The sequence below is a fragment of the Ambystoma mexicanum genome, chromosome 3p (assembly GCF_040938575.1).
Source record: "Ambystoma mexicanum isolate Mex_15411 chromosome 3p, UKY_AmexF1_1, whole genome shotgun sequence".
Taxonomy (NCBI): domain Eukaryota; kingdom Metazoa; phylum Chordata; class Amphibia; order Caudata; family Ambystomatidae; genus Ambystoma; species Ambystoma mexicanum.
The window spans coordinates 890,021,202-890,045,982 of record NC_090925.1 but is presented as its reverse complement, the minus strand read 5'-3'; the positions used below and the strand labels follow the sequence as shown (position 1 = coordinate 890,045,982).

At 48.1% G+C, this 24,781-nt stretch overlaps 1 protein-coding gene across 3 annotated transcripts in view; it reads left to right on the top strand.

The window, feature by feature from the left end:
* Nucleotides 1-24,781, top strand: part of RBL1 (RB transcriptional corepressor like 1) — a 1,112,731-nt gene that overhangs the window by 175,520 nt on the left and 912,430 nt on the right. For all 3 annotated transcript variants that reach the window (XM_069652118.1, XM_069652119.1, XM_069652120.1), the window contains one exon: nucleotides 14,975-15,161. In XM_069652118.1, coding sequence (XP_069508219.1) covers nucleotides 14,975-15,161 — 187 coding nt within the window. The remainder of the gene's footprint in view (nucleotides 1-14,974; nucleotides 15,162-24,781) is intronic.

Below are 24,781 nucleotides of genomic sequence, written 5' to 3'. Positions count from 1 at the left end.
AACCATAAGTAAGCTAAAAGCGTCACAAGCACCTGGCCCAGACGGGGTCCCTAACATCGACCTCAAGAACTTTCCATCATAGTGGGCAACTTATCAGCTTGGTCTTCTGTAAATGCTCTGAACTAAGAACGATCCAGAGGTCGTGGACTATGTCGGTGGTGGTCCCAATCTTCAAGAAAGGAGACAGGGCAGACCCGCGAAATTATAGACCAATTGCGCTCCTTGATACCATCAGGAAAATATACAGGATGCTACTGCTGCAGAGATTTCAAGCGTGGGCTAAAACAGCTACCAGCGCTGACCCTTTTCAAGCGGGATTCAGAAAAAACCCTGGCACAACAGTGAACATCATGCTACTCAGCATTGCCAAGAGCAGAATTCTCGAAGGTTCCACAAGAGTGTTCTTAGCGTTTATAGACCTTACGCAAGCCTTCGACCAAGTGGACAGATCTATGCTGTGGTCAAAACTGAGGGCCTGGAATTGCCCAAGGAACATACTACATTCCCGCACAACAATGAGAGTCAAACTCAACAAAAAAGGCCTCCTCTCAGCAGAAATAGCTATGAGCAGAGGGGTAAAACAGGGCTGCCCTCTAGCACCAGCCCTCTTTGTTTCCTTTCTTGGATACTCCAAAGATTTGTGTCTGGCCATCAGATCTTTTCCAACAAAAATCTGAGGCGCACCAGTATCCCGATTATTATATGCTGGACCAAACTCTGATTGGCCTAAACGGCAATTGAATAACTTGTCGGACTATATAGGCCGGAACAACCTTGACATTAACCAGACGAAAACGAAGATCCTGATCCTGGAAAGAAAGGCAAAAATAGCAAAATCCTCCATTGGAACCTTGATAAGGTCCAAATTGAAACAGTCACCGATTTAAAAAATTTGGGAGTGATGGTTGACAGTTCTAAATCTGAACTAAGTATGCAAAGGTACCTATGGACAAAAACCCGCACTTTAACAACACAAGCTTGTATGCTGGACAAGAAATTTGGACGCTTCTCTTTAATTCCAACAATTAAGTTCTACAAGGCAAAGGCCCTTTGATCCAACAGCTCAGACAAGCTCACCTCTCACCAGTGTTCGCAACCTATTCCTCGGGAGATGAAGAATCCTGGTGGTGGCGTCTGATGAGCTGGGGGAAAAAACCTCATGGACAATAGCTACTGCTAAAATCCTACAAACAGCACTGGCGAAATGTAACAACCTGAACGCAACGAATAATTCAGCAGGAGAATGTGCAGAGCCTAATGAGGTAGAAAAGTGAACGCTCGATTCCTTCTCCTGATGAACAAGATCAGGCAGCAGCAAGTAAAAGAGAAAAACAATAGAAAGGAGAACAAAAAGAAAGCAAAAGAAAAGTCAAACGTTTTACTGATCAGACTTGTAAAATGGAGTAATCTTGGTACACAAAAGTAATTAATAAAAAGAAAGGAAAAAAAAAAGAAATGCAGAACCAGATTCTGAAACCTTACCCTCAGTAAAATGTTTGTGCCAAAGGCTTAAAATCTGGGTGATTGGTTAACTGGAAAGAGTTGTCTGGGAATCCCACCCTGTCCACCACCATTTCTCATTTCACTGGCCCAAGGGACCTTGTAGGCTGGCTTTCCAAGCCCTCTGAAACCTCATGAGATCTGGTGACCGGCCTGTTTTAAGATTATCCTTCTGTTTCCTGTGTTTGAACAGTTCACTTAACTAACGTTACTCCTGCCATATCGGCCATTAGAATTGTAGTGGTTTTACTGTCCAGTGGTTACTGTTTGCCACTTGCTCTAGGAGTGACTAATGTACATTACTGTTTAATTCATGTCCTTGCCAGCTGTACATGGGTCGCTACCAGGGGCTTGGCCACCCCTACCTACTTTCATATTGGCTAAAATGCACACACACTTTCTAAACTGACTAATCTCCCATACCGCAATCCTCCAAGGGCGTTCACCGACATGCCATTTTACATTACATTACATGTTTAGCCACTCCCTAAGGGAGTGTAGGGCTGCTGTAGAATGTCTACTTTAATCAATTGCTGTCCAATGTTCTTAATCAGTGTTTGTACCGGGCTCCAACAGAGAACCATCTGTACGATTTTGAATCCCTCTCCACTTAGCCCCCCAGTAGTATCCCTATTTTACACTTTGTAATGCTACTTGGGTCATTCGCGTTGGGCAGTGGTAGAAGTGTACCAAAAAAGTAGCAGAACTGTGAATCAGGCAGCAGACTGAGTAGGAAGGAAGGGGCAATGTGCAATACATTTTTCAAGGGGTGCAATCATGCTGGTTTACAGCTAATGGAGTTGAAACAGATTTCTCTTTAGCTGTAACTGATATCCGGTGGTAAAGTGGAGACGTGTGCTTTAACTTAACTAAGAACAGTTCCGGAATGGTAAAAATGGTTGCAAAAATTAATGTAGCTGTTAACAGTAAAACATAAAAGTATTGGAACACCACTTCCGACTGTCCCCCCTCACTTCGACCACTGGCACTGGATTTAGGCGTGGGTAAGGGCTCTTTCAGAGGACTGTAGAGAAGAGAACTTCCTAGCAAGCGCTCTCTTCATTGTGTTCCTTCTATTATATCTGCCTCTTGTGCCCACTTTCTATTTATTGAAATCTTGTGTTTCTTATGACAAACCTGAGGACGTCCTCACTTCTATTCCCCATGTTCTCCTCCTCTCTGCTGGACGGGGGAAGACCATCGCTCTTGGATCTTGACCCTTGGGGTGCATATGCGAGGGAGGATTACATGGGTGGAGAAGACTTGAGGAGTGAGGATGAGGCACCCTTAGACCAGACATGGTATCCCCACATTATCCTTCACAATCAGTCTTCTGTCCCTTGAGCCTTTATAGGCTATTGTCAATCCTTTCCCTGTTTTTCCCCTAAAACATTCCACAAGAATGAGGAAGAGACCAAATAGACAGAGAGACGCACGCACGCACGCACTCTCACTCGCTGCACTGGGATGAAGAGTCCTGCAGGAGTAATGCAGCACTCATGGTTAAACCTGGAGCGGTCTAGTCCTTTTTGGTACAATCATAATGGTGGGAACTTTAAGAGCAGCAAGTACTCTGGAAAGGGAAGTCAGCTTTGGTAGCAGTAGCAGACCTCTCCGGGAAAGCTGCATGGCAGGTGGAGTGCTCGAGACCGTTTGGAGGATGCAGAATGTATGCAGCGGGAAGCGTAGTTGAAGGGCGCTGGAGGCCGGTGGCCAACCATGAGATAGGAACCGGCGTGACAAGGCAAATCGGTTGTATGAGTTTCGAGCTACAGGAGAAGCATCGCTGGGTGATCCAAGCCAGAGTGCCGCTGCGGCACTGAGCAAGGTGCCCAACAAGAGAGACCGCTCGTGATGGCGGGGACCTCGCAGGTAAGCCATAAGCTCAGACCGGTGAGTCTACCAAGCAGGTGGAACACCGGGATGACAGGCAAAAAAAGCAAAGCTAGCAATGTACACAAGTATTTCTTTGAATACCAATTTTGGGTGAAATCAAGTTTTTTAAACTTCCTGATACAAGTAACTGTGTGATATGAGAAACCAGCATTGGCAAGAACCAAGAGAATTTAAGAAACTATATGATATGAGAAAACGAGCACTGGAAAGGGCCAGGAGAATATTAGAAAGTGGATGGTGGCAAACCGAGCAATGGTACTGTTGGGGAGAATTCTCATAAATGCGCTTATTCCCTTCACCTTAGAGACCCCCAGCAACTTTGCCGGATTTTGAGGACTTGATTTTTTTGTACCTGGAGAGAGTGTGAGCCTTTTTTCCCACTCGCTCATGTATTTTGATGTGTATTTTACTCTTGTGTTCTTTGATTATGGAGTTTTAGACAACTCCATAGGCATCATCTTTTCCTGTGGGTTACACACCACCCCCAGTGCAGTGAGACAGGGAAGCCTTTTAGGCTGTTCCAGGGTTTAAATACCTTATCTGGGATAAACTACTGTTTCCCAGAGAATGTTAAGTTGAATTGACTTTAGTAGTATTTTTAAATTCCTAGAACCAGCACACACTACCTTACAATAGAGTGCTGGAGGGGTTACCTAGTATCCCCTGTGTCTAGAAACTCATGTAGCAGTCAAATGCTACCCTTTACTATCGAAATGGCTGGTGGTAGTGGTTTTACAACGAACTACCATGATTTTTCTTGACCGCAAACACCGGTATCCATAAATCGCAGGAGCGATGTTTTTCAAGATGGTGTCTGAGCCTCCGCTGTTTAAACGTGTCCCGGTCGTCTTTTTTTCACCATTTTGTTTTGGGAAAGGTCCTTCTAGAGTTTGTCTCTGCGCCCCAAACTAAGGTTGGTCCCTTTTTGTTTTTATGCCTTTGGCGGACTTCAAGACTGAATACCGCCTCTGGCACCTGAGTGTCTGGGGTGGGCAGAAAGTGAGGGGGGTGCCCAAAACTTCCTGTGTTAGTCTCTCAGGAGACCCAAATGCACTCTGGCGTGATTGGCTGGCTGACTGTCCGGCAAGGACAGCCACCCTTCTGTGTGAGTAGCAGCTAGGCTGGTATGAATGGGGGAAAACTGTTTAAAAGGCGGATCTCTTGGTTTTGAAGGCAGAGTTGACCACTGGAACGAAAGAACCGAAGACGAGCTGGAAGAGGACGGCTGCTGCAGCTACTGGACCGTTGGTTTGCCTGGTGGAGCCGAGCTGCAGGTCCGAATCGCCAGGTTCATCTCGACAGAGAAGCCCTTCAAGGCTTTGAGTTGGTAGGACCAATCAACTCGTAAGCCACCTGGACCCCATTCTTGGAGCTGGTTGTATTTTCCTCAGAATGCTGCAGGAAACCGAATAGCCAGAGAGAAGGGCACCAGTTTGTGTGCTTGAAGACAGCTACCGGAATCGAAGAATTGCCAGTTTGCCAGCTTTGTGACGAGTCCCCGTGCAGTGCAGGAGTCCCCCGACATCCTCCCTCTTGTCCCCACGACTCAGGCTCAGGAACAGCGAGATCTGCAGGAACTGCCAGGAACAAAACAACTGCATCTTTTTCTTCAATATAAGGTACTGTGAAAACCCGACCGAGAGAGCTTACCTCTCACTGCTAAAGTATGTGATATTTTGGCAACTTCCAGGCCTAGTCAGCTTGTGACCCAACATTCTTCTGAGAACAACTTCCGAGAACCGTGGCAAAGACTTTTCTGTATCTACCAGAACTGTTTTTACCTATACAAGATACTAGCCCATTGACTTTGGCCTACCTATTGCATTGGACCAACTCCTCTGGTGAGCTCAAACTATTTGCACTGTATAAAGTAACTCTTAATATTCGTTTTATTAACGTACGCCTTTTTGCTCCTACTTCAAATGCTCTGAATGCCATTTTGCTCCTACTTCAAAGTAGTTTAAATGTTTCAGAACCGGTTAGTGTGAAGTATTTTTTGTGTGATATTGATTGCCTCCTTTTAGTGAATGTTTTCTAAATGATTGTGTAATAAATGAAGTGTTTTACCAAGAAACCTTGAGTGTAAGGGTCTATTTGAAGACTTGTAATTGTAGACCACTGTGTAACCTCATTACAAGCTCACATTCCCTCTTGAGATAAGCTTGGCTGCTCAGCTCGCTACCAAAAACTGTGTGGTACAGACTTATACCAAAGGTTGGTTTTGCTTACACCTGTAGTCCTAGTTGTGTGTAGTGGTCCCAAAGGGTACTGCATACAAACGTTGCCTAACAGGTACAATATGTGAATGAATCGGGCACCACTATCAAGCTGGAACAGTGGCAAAGTAAAGAAGCAAGCAAGGTGTATCGGTTGCAGGACCTTTAATGGGTAGACCATGTGGTCCGACAACTGCGCCTAGACAGAGTGCACCCCTATATGAAAAGCCACTGAAAGCAACCTCAACGAAACTTGTTTGAATTGCAAGGAACGTTTGTGATTTGAAGTCAAGGAGCTGAAATATATCTATATGTATATGTATTTCTGATGTTTGTTAATCTGCTTAGAATCACATGCTGTGCATAGTCCGACATCCAGTGGTCACTGCGGAGTATTGCATTTTGTTTTTCGTAGTCGAAAAGGGGACGTCGACAAGGCTTGTCTGTAACACTATCCCTATAGTGACGTGCAGTGTACCCACAATCCCTCACGCGTCGAGGTCCCTCAAATTGTTTTTTTCCGCCCAGTTATTGGTCGCCTTTATGCGGAGATCCTCGAGAGACATTGCGAAATCATTTCCTCGACCCTTGGTCGTTCATTATTATTAATAACTATCACGTAGATCCCTCGATGTAGCTGCCAAGCTGTTCTCTGCCGAGCAAGATCTTCGACGGAAGGACGAGCGGAGGAGATCCTTCGGCGCTGCCGAACACGTGGCCTGGCCTCGCCGGCCTAACACAGTAGGGAGAGTGGGGTTGTGTGGTCATTTCTTTGTTTCACTCTGAGAATGCCTTTCTCTTTCCCCTCCCTCTCTTTCGAGGTCGTAATCACATTTGATGCCCACAGCTATGGAGAGGACGCCCGGTTTTGCCCGCATTGCAAGGGCAAGTTTACCCGGAAAGACAAGCATAAACGGTGTAACCGTTGCTTGCCCCTCGATCACAAAGAGGACGGCTGTGCGGCCTGTAAGTTACTTAAGCCCAAAACTTTAAAGGACCACAGGGTCAAAAGGTGGGCAGCCTATGCGATGTCTAGGTCTGACTCCTCGCCCGCTGCCGCCGCCGAATGTGATGAGGGCAGTGATTACACGGCCTCCGCAACAGAGGTTGTAGACCTCTCGAGGGAGCGCTCCGGCTCCTCGTCCGTCCCCGGCCCAGACAAGCCCGGCTCACACCCCGCTTATGGGGATGAACACCCCGGCGACAAGGACGAACACAGAAAAACACATAAGCACATACCCCACGGCACGCATTTGACGAAGACGAAGGCAGCCATAGCGTAAACGGAGGCGTCGGGTCCACCGGCGTCTTCCGCGACCGTAAGGGTCGCAAGCCCTCCCCGCCACCGCTTCCGCGACTGGGCTTTCTGTAAATAAGGGCGCTATCCCCAAATCCTCAGGCGATGCGCCTCGCAAGAGTGTGTGCGTTGCCAGTAAAGACTCAGCACTGCCTAGCGCGACGGCGAGCGATCCCTCGACGGAGAAGCTGATCACCGAAAGCCTCGGGCGTATAGCTTCTAAAGACGGCCAGAGACGGACGGCGGGTGGCACGCCGAAAACCGCTCACCAGGCCAAAGAAACGCTGAGGATGTCGGAAGGTAGGCTGGGACAGCTCTCACCGTCGACAGAAGACGCTAGCCCGCGAGAAGGTTTCTCAGAAGGCGAAGGGACCCTATCTTCGACGTTATGGGACAGAACTAAGCAACTACAGGGAGAGGAACCTTCACTCCCAGACCGCTCTGGCCTACCTTACTGGACTGTAGAGAGGTTCCAGTCATGTATGGACAAGCTAGACAGGTTCATGGCCATCCCAGAAAATAGGACACCCAAGAGGCCAAGGGAGGTACGCCAGAAGGGGCCATGGGCTAAATACCCGAAGCTCTTTAACCCCCTACAGGAAGACATGAACTCTTACGACCTCACTGAAGAGGACTCTCACTTCCAGGAAGAAGATGAGTTTGTGAATAATGAAGACCAACAAGAGGAAGAAGGTTTTCATGATGACACTAACATAGGTGAGGAGGGCTACGAGGAGGACCCAGGTGAAGGTGGCTCACAGCCCTGGCAGTCGCCATCAGGGTCTACAGACCCCGACATTAGACATTTCTTCTCCTCAGACCACACCGGTCAGAACCCATCTCCAGTAGACGATCAGCCCACCTTCAATGCGCTACTGAGGAAGGCAGCAGCACATTTTGAAGTTGAAACTGGGGAGGTCACCCCAGATACTGATTTGGTTGAAAGGATTATTAAAGAAAAACCTCCCACTAGTCAAACTATTCCTATCCTCGCCTCAGTTAAGAGACAAATCACCCCATCGCTGTCCACCCCTGCGCTGGTAAGAGGGGTCAATCCAAGAATCGAGAAATTGTTCTCACCCTCTCAGACAGACCCATTATATATCAGGGGTCACTCAGTCCCGGACTCCTTAGTGGTGACTAACACAAGGAAGAGGGCTGGGGTTCCACTGTCAACCAGCGAGGCACCCCCAGATAAGGAAGGGAAAAAGCTTTATGCCTTGGGCAAAAGAATTACCGCCTCGGCAGCGTTTTCAACTAGGATTGCCAATAATAATACATTGCTGGCAAGCTACGCTGATGCTCAATGGGGAAAGCTTAAGCAGGACATCGAAGAAGCCCCTGAACCTCTAAGAACTCGCTTATTGGCTACATTTACAGAAGGAACTCTGGTCAACCAGAGCATCATTAAGAACACTCTTGATGCGGCAGAAACTGCTGGCCATTCTTTGGTTAAGGGAATTCTGCTGAAGCATCACGTCTGGCTTCGCAATTCCGGTTTCAAGGCAGAAACGCAGGCGTCACTCATTAATAAGCCAATAGAAGAGGCAAATTTCTTTGGAAGGGCAGTGGACGACACACTGGAAAATGCGAAGAAAGAATTCGACACCATAAAGACCTTGGACCAAATCTCAAAGCCTCCAAACAGGCGGGCATTTGGCAACGAGCGCTTTTTTCCGTGGCCAACAGCAGCAACAGCGGTGCACTGCGGGCAACTGGCCCTCTAATCAGGGAACCAGTAACCAGTATAACCAAAGAGGACAATGCCGTGGCAAGGGCAGAGGCCGGGGCTCCACCCCCAGAGGCACCCCGTCAAATAACACCAAATGACCCAAAGGTTCGGGTCCCCTCCCATGCGTCTCCGGTTGGGGGCTGTATAACATTGTTCCTATCAGCATGGGAGGGAATAACATCAGACCGGCGGGTATTGTCCACCGTAGCCCATGGGTACTGTATAGAGTTCAATCGGTCCCCCACCTACAGACCTCCAAGGTGACGACGCCTGTCACCAGAACTCCTCGTCATCCTCCTGCAAGAAGTAGAACAGCTCCTACAGAAAGGAGCAATAGAGTGCGTGCCCCTATCTCAGGTAATGGAAGGTATTTATTCAGTGTACTTCTTTGTACCCAAAAAGGACCTAACCATGCGCCCTGTACTAGATCTGCACCCAGCGAACAAATTTGTAAAACCACAAAAATTTTGTATGGTAACATTACAGGAGGTAATTCCCCTGCTATCTCAGGGGGACTACATGACAACACTAGACATGAAAGATGCATACTTTCATATTTTGATCTTGCCAGCGCACAGAAAATACCTCAGGTTCATGATAGAGGGCAAACACTACCAGTTCAGAGTGCTACCCTTCGGCATAGCGTCTGCACCGAGGGTATTCACGAAGGTACTGGCAGTGGCAGCGGCCCACCTGCGCAGGTTGTCCATACCGGTATACCCTTACCTCGACGATTGGCTCATAACAGGGGAGTCTTACGAGACATGCTTCTCAAACACCCAAAAGACAGTAGACCTTTTGTTCCAACTGGGCTTCTCCATCAACGAGAAGAAGTCCAGCTTAGACCCCAGCCAAATCAAACAATTCCTAGGGGCTCTAATTCGATCAAAGGACGGCCTCGTCTTCCTCTCCAACGAGAGGGTCCAAAATATGCTGTTTCAGATCCCTCAATATGTGGCCGGTCGAGAGGTGACGGTACGCAAAGCAATGCGCTTGCTAGGAATGATGCCGTCATGTATTTATTTGGTACATCATGCGCGCCTGCGCATGCGCCCAATGCAAGAGTGGCTCAACAGCCAGTGGTGTCAGGCCAGCAGACAATGGGACGATCTAGTGGTGGTCTCGCAGGCCTTGGTTCTCTCGCTACGGTGGTGGTCGAAGGAAAACCTGGTAATGGGGAAACCATTTGCCACCCCTGCAGTGGAAGCCACTCTAACCACAGAGGCCTCCCTCACAGGATGGGGGGGCTCGCCTATCCCATCAGACTGCACACAGAGTTTGGTCTCCAAGTTTAGCGTCCAAACACATAAACCTGTTGGAATTACTAGCAGTGTTCAAAGCATGTAAGCCTTCCAGACACACCTACAAGGGAAAACAGTGATGGTCCTCACGGACAGCACCACAGCCATGTACTACCTCAACAAGCAAGGGGGCACTCACTCTCCAGGACTGTCCAAGCTGTCCCAGAACATCTGGAAGTGGGCTCTCAGACACATGTTCCTATTGTCACAACATGCACCAGGGGAACTCAATCTGCTAGCAGACGAACTCAGCAGAGACTTCCCTCTGCCCTTAGAGTACGAATGGCGGTTACACGAAGACATCGTCTTCACACAATGGGGCTTCCCAGAAATAGACCTGTTTGCAACTCTGGAGAACTCACAATGCCTAGATTACGCCTCCAGATACCCACAGAACCGCTCCAAGGGGAACGGTCTCTAGATACCATGGTCAGGGAAATGTGTTTACGCTTTTTCGCCCGACTCCTCTGCTGAACAAGATAGTGCACAAGATGCACCAGGAACAAGTTACCATGATACTAGTGGCCCCTATGTGGGCCCGGCAGCCATGATTCGCTCACTTGATGGAGATGTCTCGTTCTCCCCCGGTGAAACTTCCCTGCCCGCACAACATGCTGTCACAGGACAAGGGCAGGACACTGCATCCATGCCCTCAGACCATGAACTTTGCAGCCTGGCTCCTGAGATCATAGAATTTGGACATTTACAACTCCCGCAGAGATGCATGGACATCCTCAGGGAGGCTAGAAAGCCTAACACTCGTCACTGTTATTCTAGCAAATGGAAGAGATTTGTCATCTTGTGTAGAGGAAGAAGCATCAACCCAGTTGATTGCTCCCCACGCACATTGTTCTGTACCTGACCCATTTACTGGACTCAGGTCTAGTGTTCAATTCTATTAAAGTCCACCTAGCGGCACTTTCTGCCTACACCACTTCCCAACTTAAAGTGTCATGGTGGAAAGTCCCAGTTATCAAAGCCTTCATGGAGGGGGTAAAGAGAATACACCCTCCGATAGCAAACCCAGCTCCCGGCTGGGACCTAAATGTGGTACTTACCAGACTCATGGGCTCACCCTTTGAACCCATGCACAAGGCAACTCTTAAGGACCTCACTCTTAAGACTGCTTTCTTAATAGCGATCACCTCCATTAGGAGAGTTAGTGAACTATAGGCTCTTTCTGTTCTAGACCCCTTTGTAACAGTTCACAAAGATAAAGTGGTTCTACGCGCACACCCAAGGTTTGCACCGAAATTCATCTCGAAATTCCATGTCAACCAGTCAATAGAACTACCAACGTTCTTTCAAAACCCTTCAAATTCGGGGGAAAAAAGCCTGCATAAACTTGATGTGCGCAGAGCTGTCATGTTTTATATGGAAAGAACTAGACCACTAAGAAAGACTAATCAGTTCTTTGTCTCGGTGGCAGCAGGAAGAGAAGGGGATGCAGTCTCAAAGTCCACTATATCTAGATGGATTGTTCAATGCATCACTCTCTGTTACACTCTTGCTAAGAGAGAACTACCCTTCAAGCCAAGAGCACACTCTACTCGAGGCACTGGGTCATCCATGGCATTCATTGCAAATGTTCCCCTCGAGTCCATTTGCAAAGCGGCAACCTGGAGTTCTGTACACAACTTTACAAAACACTACTGTCTAGATGCTCACTCTAGATCTGATTCCCAGGTGGGACAAGCAGTATTAAGACATCTTTTCTCTACTGTTCTTTCTCACAACCCACCTCCAACTCCGGGTACTGCTCGCTAGTCTATGCACAGCATGTGATTCTAAGCAGATTAACAAACATCAGAAGCATTTCTGGTGGTTGTATCTGCTTAGATTCACATGCGCCCACCCTTCCTCCCCGCTCGGATGGAACGAACATAGACATCTTTCTACATCTCTCTTTTCTGTACTCACTCACGTATAGAAGGCTCCCTCAGGGCAGAAAAAATACAGAGGGACCTCGACGCGTGAGGGATTGTGGGTACACTGCACGTCACTATAAGGATAGTGTTACAGACACGCCTTGTCGACGTCCCCTTTTCGACTATGAAAAACAAAATGCAATACTCTGCAGTGACCATTGGATGTCGGACTATGCACAGCATGTGAATCTAAGAAATGCTTTTACGGTAAGTAATGCATTGTCATGTATATGTATATATTGGTGTAAGGCATGGGTGCACAACATACAGCCCGCGGGCCAGTTGTGGACCGCCATGCTGTTTTTTCCGGCCCGCGAGGCACAAAGACTTTCCTAATGGAGGGCGGCCCGCAAGCAGCATCGGCCGCCCTCCATTAGGAAAGTCTTTGTTGTCTTCCGGGCCGGACAAAACACTGGCCGTCATTGGCTCAGCAACATTCAGCACACTCAGCTGGATTACTGTAACAGCCTCTATCTTAATCTTCCTGCCTCCACTCTCCGCCCTCTGCAACTCATCCAGAACAGAACTGCGAGACTTGTCCTTGGCCTCAAGCCCAGGGACCGTATCTCTCCAGGACTGAAATCTCTACACTGGCTCCCAGTGGCTGCGAGGATAAAGTTCAAAACCCTCTGCATTGTCCACGAGGCCTTCTGGGGCCTTGGTCCTAAATACCTTCAACTCTCTCTTCCCAAATATCATCCTTCCCGAGCCCTTCGCTCATCCGCCTCCAACTCCCTCAGGGTCAGCCGCTTCTCGAAGCAACGAGCTGGGGGTAGATCTCTCTCCGCGGCAGGGGCCTCCCTCTGGAACAGCCTTCCTGCCTCCCTGAAACTTGAGGAGAACCATCTCTGGTTCCGGAAGCACCTCAAAACCTTCCTCTTTGCTTCTGCTTTCTCTCTCCCTCTCCCCTGCTGAACAGCTAATATTCTTCACTGAAACTGCACTGATTCTGCAACTGGACCACTCTTAACGGCCTCGGTCCTGGGCCCAGCCACTCTCCACTTGCACTGATGCCCTGGAATCCCCTCTGCACTGCGGGACTGTCTCTGTATCCCTACACCCCCCCCCCTTTCCAGCACTTGTTCTGCACTTACCTTGCACTTGCCACCAGCTGGCCCTATGTATTTATTACTTTACGCCACTTACCTTGTACTGCACTTCCCCCCCCCCTCCCCTTCCCCTTGCACTTTTCCCCCTCCCCCACCCCTGCACTTGCGCGATCTGAATGACACCTGGCCTAGTAGGATTGTTGTCTGTCTCCCCATGTTCCTCCCCTCCCTGCCTCGTCGCGCCTTGAAACACCTGTGTATAGGCGCGTTACAAATGCCATATCATATCATATATCACATGCACCACGTCACTCCTACGAGCCACGTAGTGCGTGTGTGCTGCACCAATGGAGTGCCAGCACTATGGCTGGCGTGGCCAGTAAGGCTTGATGCCGGAAGGCATTTCAGCCTTGCTTGCCACGCCAGCCGTAGTACGATTCCACTTACCTCGCCAGCGTTCCAGCTTGCCTGCCTTCCAGCACGTCTCCGGTAAGTGGTCTGTGTGTTTGTGTTTGTGTGTCGGGTCTGTTCTGCTGTATGTTTGTGTTGTGTATGTTGAGATGGGGGGTGGGCGTGTCGGATGTGTATGAATGTTTGTTTTTGAGTGTTTGTGTTGTGTATGTTTAGATGGGGTGGGGGCGTGTCGGATGTGTATGAAAGTTTGTTTTTGAGTGCTTGTGGTGTGTATGTTGAGATGGGGGGTGGGGGAGGGCGTGTCGGATGTGTATGAATGTTTGTTTTTGAGTGCTTGTGGTGTGTATGTTGAGATGGGGGGTGGGGGGGCATGTCGGATGTCGGCATAGTGTTTGGTTCGGGGTGGCAGCCATGGGGCATAGTGTTTGGTTGGGGGTGACAGGGCCATGGGGCATAGTGTTTGGTTTTGGGTGAGGGACAGGGGGCATAGTGTTTGCTTGGGGGGTGAGAGACAGGGGGCATAGTGTTTGGTTTGGGATGGGCGCCATGGGGCATAGTGTTTGGTTGGGGGTGAGGGACAGGGGGCATAGTATTTGCTTGGGGGGTGAGGGACAGGGGGCATAGTGTTTGGTTGGGGGTGGGAGCCATGGGGCATAGTGTTTGGTTGGGGGTGACAGGGCCATGGGGCATAGTGTTTGGTTGGGGGTGAGGGACAGGGGGCATAGTGTTTGCTTGGGGGGGTGAGGGACAGGGGGCATAGTGTTTGGTTGGGGGTGAGAACCATGGGGCATAGTGTTTGGTTGGGGGTGAGGGGGCCATGGGGCATAGTGTTGCACTCCAAGAGTGAACTCAATAATAAAGCTAAAACAGGCACAGTTAGATGTACATCCTTTGCTTTTTTGAGGAAACCTGACTCAACGAAGGCCATACTCCTGTTGTGCAACCCAAACAGCAAACTATAGCAGTCCAAAATAACGGAATGTCCAATCAAGGGTCAATAAAATATATATAATTTAATTAAACAGACGATATACAATAACTACATTGAAATAAATGATAACAATGGAAAATGTGTAGTACGAAATGTAAGTTTGAAATGCAATAAAAATCGTTACCCCTCAAAAACATATTCTTTTTCCATGTGTTTAATACAAATTGGGGGTTGAAAAAGCCTCCTGACATGTCCCGCCTACCGCCCCGCCCCTTTTACTTTTCGACCCACTATAGCCCTCATGTAAGGTAATTTCGGCCCTCTGTCAAAATCAGTTGTGCACCCCTGGTGTAAGGTAACCATATCTGAAGAGCTGGGAAGTGTCCCAAGGAAACGTGTTGGGAAAGGCAACCCCTTTGCCTTGTGAACTATCTTGAATCTGGGGAAGGGAAAGCTCGTTATAAGCCAGGAGCTGGGAACACTACTTATTTTGAGGCTGAGATCCTTACACCTTGTATACTTTTAGATGTGAGGGCAAATATAGGTTTTGGACAAACATTTGCTTTGCACTTCCTGACAGACTATACTTTTCTTCCATCCTACATTTTTAGTTAAAGTTTATAGATCAAACTTGAAACTGTCTGTGTCTTCTTGGTGATGCCTTCACATCCTGCATAATCGTATGTTGCTTTCTGAAATTGCTTCTACAGCAAAGCGCTTAACAAAGAATATGAAGAGTATGTCCTCACAGTTGGTGATTTTGATGAGAGGGTTTTCTTGGGAGAGGATGCCGAAGAAGAAATTGGAACTCCAAGAAAGTTTGCTGCAGAAATGTTTGTTGGAAAAATAACACCCAGTTTGAATATGGAATGCAACCTTCAACAGCATTTTGACAAGGTAATGTTGCTATGCATTCCAGTGTTTTTTTTGGGAATGCCACCTAGAAATTAAAATAGCATGTACGTAATCATTAAGCAAGTTTGTTGTGTATCTTTTGTCTGTACTTGCAGACAGGAGATCAACCTAAATGTAAGGCACATTTAAGCATGTTGTCTTCTTCAATCCTTTGCATGTTGCTTTATTTTGTATAGTAAAAGCACTAAAGTAAATCGCTTGTCATTTTTGTGGCATAGCTGTCACCTAAATACAAGTTAAGTTTCAAAGCCTTTGTTCCCCATTTTCAATGTTTACAGGAAATGGCATAATATCAGTATTGTGTGTCACTTGATTAAGATTTGGTAAAGTCACTACAAAGGGTAATGTGTGGGCTCCTCATCGCAGTTTAAGTTGTGCAGAGTCACTTTACAGATTTGTTTGTCAGGAATCCTTGTTTAGGAGAGCAGATGGATTGGGGGTTGGGGGGTGGAGGGGGAGATGTGGGGCTGGGGGGTTTCAAAGGAGTGCCAAAGGCATGTAGACTTCCTAAATAAATAATTTCCAAAGGAGCATGAAGGGGGGCGGGGGGGGTATCTTCTTCTTAGAGGAAGAAAACTATGGATTTATTTTAAATGTAGGGTCTCTCAGCCTTATCTTTGGCTCTTTCATAAATTCCCATGTTTTCAATAATTCAGTAATCTGGCTGTTAATCCTCTCTGTAAATCCCATAACCGTTAAAAAGCTAATTCACTCTCCGATTTGGATAATTTTCTACCCTGATCAGTGAGGGAATAAACCTTAGGATGTGTCCCGAAAGCTAGCTTGACATTATTTCCCGCACGCTCTTGCAGGGGTTGATGAGAGCCATATCACTAGTCTTAGGAATTTCCAGCACTAGTACTAATTTACAACAATATTTTTTTGTTTCTAAGATATTTTTATTGGGTTTTATAACCTGTTGAACAAACATCACCTCCGCCCCCACCAGTATTAGAAGGCCAAGATTTCCCTTGCCAGACCGCATGTCTGAGCTTGTTGCTCAGGTGGCTCCGCACACAGCATTTTGGAAGATCACACGCTTTAGTCTTAAAGAAATTCAGACTCGTAAAGATGAAGTGATGAATCAAGGCTCTCCATGCCGCTTCAGATTTACCAGCTGTGCCATTAGTTTCTCCATTGCCGGAATCTCCCAGTCTATTTAGCCACTGGGCTGTTGAGGGAGGATCTTTTTTGCCCTGCAACGCAGTTATCTGTAACTCCACTGCTACTGCTCCCTCCGATACAGTCCAAATAAAACAAAATCTGGTGTTATCCCACCTGAGAGATGACCGCCTCAACTGTATGCCACAATCCAGCTAATTTCAAACCTGTCCCCATGATGTGCATCAAGGTACGCTCCTGGCTACATCCCGTCGAACATCTTTTGTCCGTATCTGCTTCAAATCTATGTAGCCTATCAGGAGTGTAGTAGCACCTATGTAAGGTTTTAACCTGCTGATCCCTGTGTTGCATGAATACGAATCCCTGCCATACTGTGTAATTTACAACCATTTTAAAACCAAAGTTTGAAGGAAGACCTTTTTGCAGCTGCTGTTCACATCTTGCTGTCAAAACCAAAGGCTTCTCAGTTCAGTGTTTTTCCACTTCAAGCTGTGGTCCCAGTGAGACCCAGCACATTTGTAAAACATGACTGAAAAGCTGCATAAACCATAGGTACGGTGTTGTGACTAAAAGGAATGCTCTGTAAGTGTTGTAAATATGATCGACTGAAGGATTCTTGCACACACTACCTTAACACTGACCACGCAGGTACTTGGCAGTAAGATAGCTCCGTAGGTTATACCTTGTCCCGCAGCATTTGTGCTAAGCATACATACAGAAGTTTGGGCCTCAACACAGCACTCCGTCCTGCCAACATTGGTAAATTGACTACTGTTAAATTGGGTAGGTCTAATCTTTGTTCCATTTCAGAAGCAGGAGATATCTGACATAGAGTGCAGCATAGAAGCTGTAAGGGTGCAGAAGATGATTTACACACAGGTGGCATAGTGATTGCTAAATACTTTTATTTGAGATAAAAATAAGGAGACATTTCCAACTGTCCCAATCTCCATGAGGGGTTTTCCTGCCTCAACTAAAGTACTAATGGATCTGTCAGGATGTCTTAGTAACTTGGAGTCCACCGTCCTGTGTCAAAATGTCCCAATCGTTGTCCCTTACACTTGTATTTAAACTAAACCGTTGTACCAAAGTTCTTGGTCCACGAGAATGACTTCCCTCCTCCAGGTCTGGGTCGCACAGTTCTGGTTGCCAGTTCTTTACCAGGGGAAATGACTCCCTTCCCCTGGTTTTTGTACTTTAGTAGCAGATCCTCCAACACACTGCGTCAGAATGTTAAATACTTTGTACCCCAGGAGAATGACTCCCTTCCTCTGGCCCTCCTCAGGCTCTCTTTCACAGTTCACAATGCCAGGGGGAAAATTACTCCCTTCCCCTGGCCTTTCTCAGGCTTAGCAAGGCAGTTGTTGTGGGTCCCAGACCCACGTTTAATTGGCTCATTATGGGCAGACCTGGTTCACTATCCTGCCAGGTAGTGCCACGAAGAAGATGAGCAAGAATTATTTTCTCCTACTCAAGTTCCAAGACCCAGACCTGGCTTTCTTCACTGTATCCTGTTCCTTTTTTACCCAGATCATTATCCTGCCAGGTATTATGATGTCCCAGCTTCTCTGTGTTAATATTTATGGGTCCCAGACCTTGGTTACTGGGTTTATCTTGTTCTCCTCGAAGACCGAGGCAACCCCTGTACCTTCTAGGTTGCTGCTGAATATTCTCTGCTGCCCTCTGGCTCTTCCAATGTCTCAGGCTTTCTTCATGTTTCTCCTGGTTTCGCAGTTTTCATAGCAGCTCTGTAGCAAATTTTCTTGGGTGAGCTTTGCGTCTCTCAGCGAGCGCGTGGTCCGGCAGATTCTCTCGCCCAGACCCGCATCCTCATTGTTTTCTGGTCTATCTGTGCACAGTGGACAAGGTAAGGACGCCTGGATACTCCTTGTGTCCCGGTCAGCAGCTTCGTCTCTTTCCCAAGCGGGGCGTCGTCCTCGCTTGCAGTACCTGCGGGGAGGGTCCGACTGCCATGTGAGTCCTTCTTTACTTTTTATCTGTAATGGATAATGGGATCTAGACTGCTCTTTCCACTTACCGGGAGGGCTCGAGACGCCTCCTCATCTGTGTCTCCATTGCTGGCGTTGGTCCAGTAAGACCGCCTCTTCCTCCTCTCAGTAAGTGTGTAGCTTTTGGTCTCGCAGATGTATATGGAGGTGTGTAACATGAAGGTGGGGTGTAAAGGATAAGATGTAGGGTGAGGGGTGTCGTACTGTTTCCCTTGGATTGTCGTCCTTACCCCAGAAGGGTAGTCCCTCCCCACGAGATCCTCCCACTGAATACCACCCCCATGGGGACTTTATGGAAGCGATCTCACCTCCTTGAAGTGACGACATACAAGGATTCGTCACAACACCTATTTATATTATGTCAGGGTTTCATTGCAGGATAGACTAAAGTGGTCCCTGTATTTTCTAAGTGAAGGAGGTTTGACTGTTTTGTCAATGCCTGTTTCTTGGACAAAGGCCGATCTTATGGTATATGGAGGCTTGCTCTGGTACCTACATTTAAAGATGGTAATTAAAAAAAAAAAGGCTCGGACCCACCACTGGCTGAATAACCTATGCAGTCAACTTGCAAAAAAGTACAAATGGGAACCCCTTTAAATGAATGCACGCAGGGCATGCCCACCTATGCTGATTCTGCCCATATGTGTCTCTCAACAATCCTTTTTTACTGTTTGACGTGACTGGACGTCTTGCTCCTGCTGAATTGTTTTATTTTGTCGCAACTTTCCATAGTTATTTTTATTTTGCTGCACGCTTGCCCACCTCGTTCATAACCACGTATGCTGGTGATAATTGGTTTTGGTTCCTTTTGTGGCAGGTATTTTCCTTCTTCAGACGCCCATAGCCTCCACCTGAGGGGTTTGAGCCTTTACCAACAGTGGGATTTTTGTTTGCCCTGTGCAATGTTGGGATCACACCTGAGTCAGTAGCAGGATCTCTTCAGGGACTCTCCTCCGCACTGGATCAAGGACTTCATGGCTTCTTCAAAGGTCACATCTTCGCGCATTGCTCTGGGTAACTTCTATTTGTTTTCAGCCACCCCGCCCAGGCACTGAGACTGTTTTGGACTGAAGGGACCCGTTCCCTGCTAAAATTAGCAGGATTACACCCAAGGCTGTAAAGGCTACTACCGACCCACAGGTCAAGGCCTCTGAGGCCTAACTTTATCTGGTTTGCCAATAACTGTGAGAAACCTGAAGGTGTTTCATCTGCTTGTCCCCATGGATCTGGCATCCAGGTTGGCAGGACACGGCCATCACTATTGGAACTAGTTCCTAGGGGTGGACCAGTGCAGGAGGATCACCTGAATGAGAGGTCTTTTTGGGAGTGGAAGTGGAACACCAAAGGGTGAGATGTGGTATCCCCTTCCCGGTAACAATTTTTTCCCGTTCTACCACGTAGGATATCTAGAAGTTGAATTCTCTCTACCCCCCACCCACTCCCCGACACACAAGTTCTCACGGACAGTTCATCATGTGTGACAACAGACCAACAACAGAGCCGAATACCTGACATGTCCCAACACCTTGGACAGGGAAGGTCAGGCAATCACTGATTACAAATGCCTGACTCCATCACACTTCCCCACAAGGATAAATGGCGGAGCACGAAAGCACACTGAGCGAGGAAAAGCACACGAGGAAGCAGCAGTTCCAAGATGGCGATTCTACACAAGGAGAAAGGTGGCGAGACCAGAGAGGGGTTGCAAGGAGGGAAGTACCCTTGACCTCTAGAAACCGTTACTTTCACGAGCCTTGGAATGTGAGAAACCTAAGACCGGGAACTGAAGCTGAACAAACCTACGCTGTGCATCAAAGGTATTTGGGTGTTCCCATGTTGATAACCCAGGCCGGGAGGAGCGATTGCCGGCATGATACTGTCCTTGGCTTCTGTAAGAAATCTGTGCCAGTAAAAACAGAACAGCCGGTGAGTCGAAGAAACTGATACAAAATCAGCTTGTGGTGAACCAAGGTTGCAAGCTGCAACATTGTATGAAGAAATCCACAAAGGACAGTGTTTGAAGCGCATGCGATGAAAGGCGCATACAAGTGGAAACTAAAGGAGTGAATGTACTTTAAAAAAGCCAACTAAGATACCGTGTAGAGTGGTCCGGTGCCACACGGCTGCCCATTCGGATGTCTGTTAGGTATCCAACTGAATGGCAACTGCATTGTAAAAAGGGAACTTTGTATCGAATTGATCCTGCGATGGGTCAAGCTAAACCCTATGCACATTCGAAAATCTTGGATAAGTATAAAGTGAACTGCAATTAGTCCGAGCCCAGCTGAGGGAGACTAATTGAATGTGAAGAAAGGATCTTTGCCCGGCTGAGGGGGATCTGGGGTGAATCTTGAGTCACCTGAGAAGGAATATTTTTGGAGCCTTAAAGGGATCTTAGCCCGGAAGAGGGGAAGGCACTGTAATAGAAAAGGGATCTGAGCCTAGCTGAGGGGGATCCTCAGGGAAAGACACCCGAATCACATAATTATAAGAGGAAAATAACTTCTTTTTTTTTTTTTGCACATCAGGCCCTTTGAGTCAAGAGACTTTGATGAAAAAAGATACTTGAGCGCATAAGGCCCGGATGCTGAAATTGGAACTGTATCGTCATGTCGAGGAAACCAGAGTGTGCCTGACTCGAGTGAACTGCCTTGCCTGTGCTGAAAGCGTAGGGAAGGAAGGCCAGCGGCCCGAACATCCTGACTTATCATTTTGTGAACACTTCTTTCTTTTGCATTGTTAGGCAGAATCCTGTGCAGTTCCCTTAGTGTCATGACCCTTGCCCCTGGCCCTCACTGGCAAGTCAGCCTTCCAGGAAGGGCCAGGTCAAAGGCCTTAAAACCTCATACAAGACTCGAGAGTCAGTCCTGGCGACTTAGGCGCCAGGCTCATAACCATCATGAAGACCAACATTAGAATGGGACTATTTAACTTGGAAGGGGGGGTGGGAGAGGGGGTCAGCCAACATGGAGGCACACACATAGCTCAGTTACAAGGAACTGAGCTATGCGGTCTAGTCTTTTGGGTGTGGCAGGCCTGGGACTAATTTACCTGGACTATTTTGGGTGTGGCAGGCTTGGGACTATTTTACCTGGACTACTTTACCTGAGACTATTTAAACCACACCCAAACAGCAGAACATGCTTTGCGTTATTCTGCTGTGGGCAGCGTAACGCTCACCGTGTCCAGTTCTTTGATGACAGCTTACCTGAAACCAAGGACCTGCAGAGAGAGAAAGAACACTACGAAACTTGCCTGGAACAGTATCTTGTCTTCAATCCATCGCCGAATTCAGGTCCACTCACCTGAAGGTACGAACTCATCATCCGGCACCGCATGCATCCTGGAATACCATAACCTGGAAAGAGGAGAAAGAAAGACAGCATTAGTAAGCGTTTACTCACATTTCCTCCCGAATTAAGAAAGCCACACAATTCTTACCTGGTTAGTCGTCATCTGGTCAGTATCATTGCTGGAACATTACACCGCTCAGCGAGGAACATCGAAACCTGCAAGGAGAAAAGACACAGGTTAGCAATATGAAAGGCGAAACAGCACAGCGCATCACACATTACTCACCGGACAGCATTGCGCACACAGCGCTTTCGCCTAACGGCTCATGCTCATCTTCAAACTACATGACAACACCAAAATACCGTTCCATACATAAAAGGAAAGAAGCAAGACATTATTATTCGAACTAAGAGGAACATAAGAACTGCATATAAAGACTGTAAAGCAGCAAACTCTGGCAGGGGCAGGAAGTGAGGGAGGGGACTGAAACTCCCTGTGCTTAATCCCTTTGGTTACAGGAATGCACCCAAAGGTGATTGGCCGGCTGGCGGTCAGGCAATGACAGCCACCCTGCTGTGTGATTTGACAGCAAAGCTGAAATGAATGGGAGAAACCTGCATAAAAGGTGAGGCTTTTTGGCTTGGAAGGCAGAGTCGACCACTGGACGAAGGAATCCGAAGAACTTGGAAGAGATGCCTGCTGCAACTCCTGGACCGTTGGTTTGCCCGGTGAAGCCCTGCTGCTGTGCTGAAGCTCCGAATTCGCCTCGAATAGTGAAGCCCTGCAAGGACGACTTCTCCCCTTGAGTTGGTGGGACCAATCAACTGCAAAGTGAACTCGTTTGGAAATCCTCTGGAAGCTGCCTTACTTCCACTGCTGGAACCGAAGTGCCAGGGAGAGGAACACCAAATTGAGTGCATCGCTTTTAAGTTTGGACCCGAGCCTCCGGAGATCCTACGGACTCCCTTGAAGCAGGACTGACCAAGCCTGAGCCACCTCAACAGAGTGCTGGACCCCAGATGTGCAGAAAGTCTAGTTTTGGATCCGAGAGTCCGCTGTGGTGCTATCTGCTGAGGCGCAAGGAGCTGAAATCACAATGTGCCGCTGAATTGAAGTTTGTGCTTTGCTATTGCTGGCCGTTCCATCGCAGTGTAGGAGGTCCCAGAAGTCCTCTCTCTTGTCCCCACGACTGAGGCCCAGGAACAACAGGATCTACAGAGCTGCACAGGAACAGGAGCCAGCTGGAGCCATTTCTTCTAACCAAAGGTACTGTAAACCAAGGAGACCTCTTGTTGTGTAGCCTTACTTGTTCTCAGTTGAGCCTTGTTCTGGTTGCTCCTGTAGAATTGTTTGCATCGTCTACCCCTCACTCGCCTCCCAGCTTGTGGCCCGACATTGATTTTACTTTTTCTATAAAGACTTTTAAAACTTTGTGCAAGACTTTTACTTAACTGCAAGAAGTGCTTCAGCTCACCTAGATTTTTGCAAATTTGCATTGGCTGGCCTGGCTCCTTGAATGACTCTTCTCACCTTTGCTTGTGTCTTACCTTCCCTCCAGGAAAGGGTTCACTTACTTTGCATTGGGGGGTTCAAAAGTACTTACCGGCTTCAGAATATTTGTGTGATGTCTTGTTTTATTCTGAAACCTCTTTACTTTAACACTCATCTCAGTATTGCTCTAAATGTGGTGTAGGAAGTGTCTGTGTGCCCTCCAAAATGGGTACTTGCTGATTTAGAGAAACTAAGAGTGTGTAGTTTGAAGTGTATTTGTGTGTTACTATTATATTGCCTCTTCTGAAGAAAGCTTGTTCAAACTGACTGTTAAATTAATAATTGTTTAATGAAGAAACCTTGAGTGTAAGTGTTTATTTGGATACTTGTCACTGTGAATCTTTATGTAATTCCCCTACTGCTCACATTGACCCCTCTTGAGATGAGCCTGGCTGCTCAGCCACACTACCAACCTGTGTAGTACAGACTTCTACCAAAGGTTGGGTTCCTGTTGCCTGGAGGTCAAGGTGGTTGTAGTGCACCCAAAGGGTAATGCACAAAATCTTGCCTAACGTAGCCGGTTGGCCCAGCAAGCCTACTCCACCTCCCAGAGACGTGTCGCTGGACATACTATCAACTCTCCACACGCTTGTGTCAGAGATCCAGAGGAGGATGACGACTACACCCCCGTTGCGAAGAAGAGGAAACGGCACCCCACGCCTCCTCTTCAGCTGCCTCATATTCACGTCGTCCCCCATCCGCCCCCCCCCCCCACCCCACCCCCCGCGGCCCATCCCCCAGGTACGGACACAGTGACAACTGCCACGGTCGATGACAGTGGCATCTCCCCGCCACTGAGTTTCCGCACCGGACGAAGTGGGATCGTTCCACTCCATGGTCACCCGCGTGTCTGAGCTCTTCCAGCTGACGCCAGAAGAGACCAAGAAGGAAAGTTTCCTTTACCAGCACCGAGAGGCGAAGAGGAAGACCATTCTGGCAGTGCCTCTCGTGGACGACGTCTGGGATGCCTGGCGCTCATGAGGAATCCTGCCCCAGCAAAAAGAGACAGGCTGGAGAAGAAACACCGGGTGCCGGAGTCTGCACCTAGTGCCTGCGATCGTAGCCCTCTCCTGACTCTGTGGTCTCGACGGCTTCGCGGAAGAAGTCCTCGAATCCATCTTTGGCCTCCGTTCCCCCAGACAGCGAGGGGAAGAAGTTGGACGCCACGGGTAGAAAGGTGATCTACTCGGCGGTGACTATGGTGAAGACAGCGAATGCTCTCACTATCCTGGCCAGGTAGGACAGGGAGCTATGGTACAAGATGGCCCACCTGCTGGAATTTCTCCCAGACAAGCTGCTCCAGGCACTGGAAATTCTCCAGGAGGGTGAGGTGGCATCGGACCATGCCATCACCGTGGCCCTGGACATCACGTTTGCCTCGGTCGTCGGACCATGCCATCACCGTGGCCCTGGACATCACGTTTGCCTCGGTCGTCGGACCATGCCATCACCGTGGCCCTGGACATCACGTGTTTTCCTCGGTCGTCGTGGCTGGTTGAAAGCCGCCAATTTTCGGCAGGAAGTTCAGACGAGGGGCCTGGATATGTCTTTAGATGGAGACAATCTCTTTGGGAAGGCAGTAAACAAGTAGTTGCAGGCTATCAAGACCGAAACGGACACGTCCCA